This window comes from Hetaerina americana, unplaced genomic scaffold, assembly GCF_022747635.1.
Source record: "Hetaerina americana unplaced genomic scaffold, ioHetAmer1.1.p SCAF_11, whole genome shotgun sequence".
NCBI lineage: Eukaryota > Metazoa > Arthropoda > Insecta > Odonata > Calopterygidae > Hetaerina > Hetaerina americana.
The window spans coordinates 16,059,316-16,066,155 of record NW_027286181.1 but is presented as its reverse complement, the minus strand read 5'-3'; the positions used below and the strand labels follow the sequence as shown (position 1 = coordinate 16,066,155).

General features: G+C 34.3%; 1 protein-coding gene across 1 annotated transcript in view; it reads right to left on the bottom strand.

The window, feature by feature from the left end:
* Window positions 1-1,871: 1,871 nt before the first annotated feature.
* Ac78C (adenylyl cyclase 78C) overlaps window positions 1,872-6,840 on the bottom strand; it is a 481,022-nt gene continuing 476,053 nt past the window's right edge. The window contains exons 22-25 of the mRNA XM_071599443.1: window positions 6,085-6,230; window positions 5,656-5,857; window positions 4,820-5,077; window positions 1,872-2,525 (exon numbers count right to left, since the gene is read on the bottom strand). Of these exons, the coding sequence (XP_071455544.1) occupies window positions 2,209-2,525; window positions 4,820-5,077; window positions 5,656-5,857; window positions 6,085-6,230 (923 nt within the window). The 3' untranslated portion in view covers window positions 1,872-2,208. The remainder of the gene's footprint in view (window positions 2,526-4,819; window positions 5,078-5,655; window positions 5,858-6,084; window positions 6,231-6,840) is intronic.

The window sequence follows — 6,840 nt, the reverse complement described above, 5'->3', positions numbered from 1 at the left end:
AGAGAATGCTAGGCAAGCAAGGAAGGGGTAGTCAAAGAATTGGCATGCTTTACCTTATGAAAGGAGGACATAAGTATGCAGAATTGAAGAAGGGTTTGCTGTAGTGTTGGATGTCAATTTTTGTTTTGTTAGAAGCGGCAAGGAAATATATCATTGTACTGTTTATTGGCTGTGTCCATAGAACATCAACATTAACCAGTAGAATAGCAATAATAATGAGTATTCCAGGCCATCAAAATATTCTTCATTTTGTCAATCCAATAAACTCCCATTCCATTTATACATAAATGTGTGAATATCAAATGATTTGGGCTATCTAGAACAAAATTTATATGTATTACAGCCAACTGAACTATTAAATTACAATGCAGAAAATTGATACTGGGTTAAACATGGCCAATGTTTAACTGTGAACAAAAACTAATTTTCATCCTCTTTAAGGCCAAATGAAAACTCACAGTTTACTTGACATAGATTGCGATACAGAAGACGAACACTAGGTAAATCTGTCAAAAGCATTTTCACCCAAGGTTGGATCAACTGAACTCCAGTACATTATGTTACATAATGACAATACAGAAAATGGGTATTGGGTTAATGTAGAAAATGAGTACCCCAAGCTGTAGAAAAACACATTTTCATCCTTGATGGCACCAACTGAATTTTCAGTTTTGATTTTACATAAATGAGGATACACAGAATTGATACAATGTCAAGCTGTCGAAAAGCATATTTTTATCATTGGTGAGCCCAACTGAATTACCATCCATTATATTACATTATTAATGTTACAGAAATAGATACCAGGCTAAGCTGGTGAGAAAAATACTTTCATCATCAGTGGAGACAATGGAAATCCACTTATTTATACTGCTTACATGAATCTACAGAGCACAGAAAACATTTTCATACTTGGTCAGGGAAAATATCTCTTGTCCTTCAAGTCTAAAACTTTATTTTAAAATTAGTGTCATGGGAAAGAATTGTTGCAAGGAGAAACAACTGTAAAAAGCTCTTGTCTTTAGAGGGACAACTAAACTCTCATTATTTAATACACAAAAATGAGATTATAGAAAATGACTAGAAAAACATTTACTACTCCTAGGTAAAGCATACTAATATTATACATCAGTGTTTTAAATGACTTCAACATATACCTAACTAAAACATTGATACACCCCACTTTCTTAATACTTTCATACCAATTTTAAAGGAATTGAAAACTACAAGCTCCTAATTCAATTACTTGTTTACAAATAAGCATTTATTCATTTGAGAAAATATTTATGTACCTATTTTTTGCTTTCTTTAGTTTTGGAGAGACAAATAAACTCAGATGATGAATTGGAAGTTCAATAATATAATAGTTATTAATCTCATTCATGATCATTTGACACAAATCCACTATGGCATTAAGTATCCCAGTCTAATAATTTTCAGCATCAAATATGATTTTGCACTAAGAGTACATTCTGATAAATATGCCCACAGCACTACATAATTAAGATTTAGTGTTATGGGAGTTATTTTTCAAAAAGCTATTTCTTTAATTTTTTTTACTTATATAACATTATGTTATACCATTTAAATTCATAAATAGTTATTGTATTCTTTCACATGTAACCTTTTAGTTTTTTTTTCTTTTAAGAACATACCCAAACTTGATCAGTATTTAAAATGCACAAACTTATTTATTTGGAAAATGCATTCATGATATGTTATTCTTATAAAAATAATTGAACTTGATATAAACAAGAAATAATGCATACTAAATAATACTAAGGATTAAATGGTTTGTAAAAAAGTGATATTGATTAAAAATAAACATTTAAAAACAACCAATGAAAAGAAAATAAGTTTGAGATAAAATTTATTAATACACATTTTAGGAAACATAATTAAAAGAGTCGATCACAACAAAATCAAAATGCTACATTCATTACAAACATTCAGTTCACCCATAAATTAACACAGTTTTTCTATACATGTATTGTTTTTAAATAGTTTAAATGTCTTTGGAGTAGCATTCTTCAATGAACCTTTCATTCATACCTCCTTCTTTCCCTTTAGGTAGATTAAAATTCCTTGGGTAGTTTGAGGGGGTCATCCTAATTGACTAAAACATTTATTCGAATTTCTCTCCAGAGGAGCATTACTTCAAAGAGTGGAGCATTGGAAGAGTTCAAATTCAGCACAATATCACTGCAATCACCTCTTGGATTGCATTTGCTCTGTCCGAAAACTAGGGCTGCGTTCCCCATCACCTTCACCATTTTTCCCTCCGATTGGCGTCTGGGGTGCCGATGCATACTGTGTAGGACTACCACCCCCGGGAGAGGAACCGCCACTGGGAGAGAGGAGAGCCGAAGGGTCCACAGACAGCTGCCTCATATTTGGCTGTGACCTCGCATGGCCACCGCTGGAATCTCCAGGACTGAGATAGTCTTGTGTCATCTGGGGTCCTGGAGTTGGGCTCCTCCTCCTACTTGTCCATCCCCTGGAGCGACCTCCACTCCTACTACCCCCTGAGAATTCCCACAGAGAAAAGTAACCACGATGCAACAATGTGGTTCGATTTGCATCATTATAATTACCACAGAATTAAAGAAGAATCCTAGGTATTTTCCACATACTTTTATTTGGTATTACTAGTTTCAATGCATAGGCATCATCTTCAGGTACATTGTCGTTAACAAGAGTTTGTTGTTTACAGTGTCGGCGCAATAATAACTTTCATGAGAAAACATTAATAAATGATCAATAAATAATAAAAACTTAACTCAATGATTTATTTTTTATGTTAGCTTTTTAGCATAATATAATCATTTCTTTATAAAAAATTTAACAAGATCTTTGAAATGCTGAAAGTCAATTCGCCTATCTTGAGAACAACTGGTACCAATGCAAGACAAAGGGGGTAAGACACTAAATGGAAATGATGACAATAAAACTTCAATATTTGGCACTTCTACTTAGTTTATTGTTTGTCTGGTGATTGTTTGAGAAATGAGGACGTTTTGACCTAAGTTTCCAGGGAGTAAATATATTTTTGTTCCTTGAGGATTAACTTCCAAGTTTATTCTGTTCTCACTTAACTTAAATAAAGCATAAAATACCTCTATAGTTTAAACTTGGTTCAGTTAAAAATATACTGAGTTTAACTTAACTGATGTTAACTTTTACAGGTAACTTACTTGAATCTAGGGATTACCCAGTATAATTTGAAGGTGTTCTCATCCAGATATTTAGATGTTTAGTCCTAATGAAATATCACAATGTGATGAAATTTTTATCATTCATTTAACTTGGCAGAAAAGTACTATGACAATGAGAATATTCAAAGCCTCCACAAATTTAAGCCTGCAGCAGTCGATTACAATGATAAATCTACCTAATACATTAGTTATAAAGTACTAAATGATTTGTGAATTTTTGTATTGCTAATTCAGCAACAGAAAATGAATTATTGAATGCATTGATTTAAGAACCCAAAGTTCAAAGGGCCCTTAATGGAGAAATGTATGTACAGGCTTGGCATTGAAACGGGTCAGTGCTGAGATGCATTATTAAATGGCTCTCCACTGATCTATTTTACATTTCATTCCCTCATTATGGACACATTGTTGACTGGAATGCTGATAATGGACTGGTATTTTTTATAAATTATACAGTCAAAAATAGAATGCATTTCAGTAAAACACCCAACCTTACTGATTTTGAGACATTGAGAGAATGAATAAGAGACAAGTCACCCAAGAAAAATATCAGATAAAAGTAAATGGTTTGAGATAAAGAATATTGAGTATACATTATACTTAGGTATTACTTTGGTACTTTTGGAGTAGACTGGGAAAGTGGTGATTAACAAAACAAGGAATATTAGAATCCCCAAGGGCTTGTATGAAACTGTAAGTTCTCCCTAATAAAATAGTTTACATTTTTTTTGACTTTACCCACTCTGTAAATTGAAGGATAGACATATTTACACAGATGTAAATCTCAGACTTCACATTTATATGCGGCATGTCCCAGTGGACAGTGTTAGAAAGGGGTGTAAGATAAATATCCTTTATCACTCAGGCTTTCCAATATAAATATGGAGGAAATGGCTAAGGAGGCATGGGAAGAACTGGAGATAGGAATGAAAGTAACTAGAATTTCCGTGTGATTGGTAGAGGATGAAAATCAATGTGAACAAATAAAGTGTTTGAAAAATAGAAAGTTTAATTTAAACATTAAAATTAGAGGGTATGAAGTCAAATATGCAGAATAGTTTACCTATCTAGGAATTGTTTAGGGAGAAACAGAAGCTTTCACAAGGAGGTAGTTGATGGCAGCGATTTAAGAGTAAGTATCTTAAGAAAAGATAAGTGAAAATTTTGATATGGAGAGTAGTTTCGGGCAATGATAAAACTTGTTGGGACAATACAGATAGGAAATTTATGAGATGTGGATAAGGATGAAAAAGTTAAGTGAACTGCAAGGAAGATAAATAAAGAAGTAATAGGCACAGTTGGGAAGAGGATTGTTGAAAGATATCCAAAGGAGGCAAGAAAAGTGGATGCAAAGCATGTTGAAGGCTATGATCAAGAGGGCAGAGTGTTGGGCATGCTAGGTGGGGCGAGTAAAATATTGGGCATGTTGGATGGGGAGAAGGGAGGCAGAAAGTATGTGGAATTGAAGATTGGTTAATTGTTGTGTAGGGTATCATGTTGAGTGAGGCCTCGGTGATTAGTTTGTTTGCCAATCAACAACCTAACTTTAATGGTAGACTAACATTAATAATAAAATTATCTAAAAAATTGTTGAAATTGTTCACCTGCACCTGATGCACTACTCCCACTGCTAATCCTCATGCTGCTGAAATTCCTCAATCTGTTGTGGTGACTTGATTGCGCCAGCTGATTTGAACTCGATGGAGGACTGCCAGTGGAGCCCATTTCTGCTTCTGGTGAGACTTTGCGTGGCAATCTACTCCTCGATGAAGAATTCCCACTCCCACCGATTCCGGAGCTGCCTCCACTTGTACTTCCCCCGCCGAGGCCGGAAGAGCTCCCCCCTGCTCCACTACTGCTTCCTGAACAAAAAATTTATGTACACTTTGAGCGTAAGATATTTCACCGTAAAAAGAGGAAGATTAATTTTGTTAGTTCTTTCCAAATAATGTTAGCAGTAAGTGATCAATGTATAACACTTTAATGCAAAGAATGCGAATGCAAATGGGTGAAAGAGAAGAGTATCAATTATCCATGATAGTTGAAGGTAAAGCACAATTGGATGATTGAAATATGTACACCAGAGAGTTGAATGACTAGCTGGAGGAATTGCTGGGAGCAAGGGAAAATAATTGTAATTTGCCAAATAAGCACTATTTGTCCTATGAAATTAGAAGATTTAATAATCTTGACCACTAATAGTGGAGAAATGGCAAAGAAGATATCATTATCCAAGAGCCTCTGTTTCCAATATGCTCTGTCTCAGTTATACAGTTGAAAAACTTCATTTTACACGTAAAATCTTTCCTTTTGTCTATTTTGCTGTGCATCTCAAAGCCTCCAACAAAACTTAAATTCTTAAATAGTCACTCAAAATATCTAGTTTGCTTACAAAATGCACACATAAATTCATTTCCTCAAATTAAATGCTTAGGCTTACCCTTCTTCACTGTTTGCCTTCTGCGAGCTTGAACCATTCCATAAACAACAGCTGCAAGACTGTTATATGTAGATGGCATTCTTGAGAATCCTGGAGTTCTACTTGCTTTCCTTCCAATCACATAGTATGTTTCCATATCACCTTTCCCCTTAACTGCAACGACACCTCGAAACTGGACTTGATAACCTCGAGTTTCTAATATCTGAAATTGGGATGAAAGGCATAGACTTTAGCCTTGAAATGGCTGTCATAATGCAAATGCTTGAAACTAAGGACTAATTTGAAAAGTATCACAGTATATCAGTCAAATGAGTGGGCTGATGATGGCTTTGGTATTTTCTTACCATTCTGATAGAACAAAATTAAGAGTCATGGGCAATCAGAATTAATTTTAAAGTAGTGTAACAGAGTACTGCCATTTCCACTTACAATTGCTGTCTCTTTAGGGACTTGAATGTGGTTCATTGTACCAGTTGAGTCCATGCGTGATGCTTCATTCACTGTGTTCCCCCAGATGTCAAATACTGGCTTCCTGGCTCCTATGACACCACCCACCAAAGGGCCACAGCTAATGCCTAATAGTAATGATAATCAAATAATTATATTAACTTTAAATAGAGAGTTTCACCACCATTTAAGTCAAGGGCACATTTAACATGGGGAACATAAACTCTTGTATGGAGAAAGGCATTTGTTAATTACAAAGTTGCACTCAGGTGGCAACATCACTGATATGAAATAGCCCTGTATACTTGCATTGTTAGAGTCTACACTCAGAAAACTCAACATTTAGAAAGTTTTTATAGTTTGGAAGGATAACATCTCTCCATCAAATATGTACCAAAAAATCAATAGTAATATATAATAATCTGTAGTTATGGCAAATTTAAAGTTTTAAGGTGACAATAATTTTATTTAGATTAATTTGATTTGATTTAGTTCAGAAAGTATGTACTCAATGCTGATTAAATTATAAAATTATTTTGTATTTATCCCAAAATGATTTTTGGCTAAAAATTGCGCATATGATGGTTCAAATTATGAATATGTGCATCCTTTGACAACTCAAGAAAATCCTTTGGGTTCGGACGGAATTTCACTACTCCTAACACCATATTTCTTGTCCTTTATGTTGGTAAACAATGACATTAGCATTGGGCATTTCATTAGCTTGTGAAACCTTTT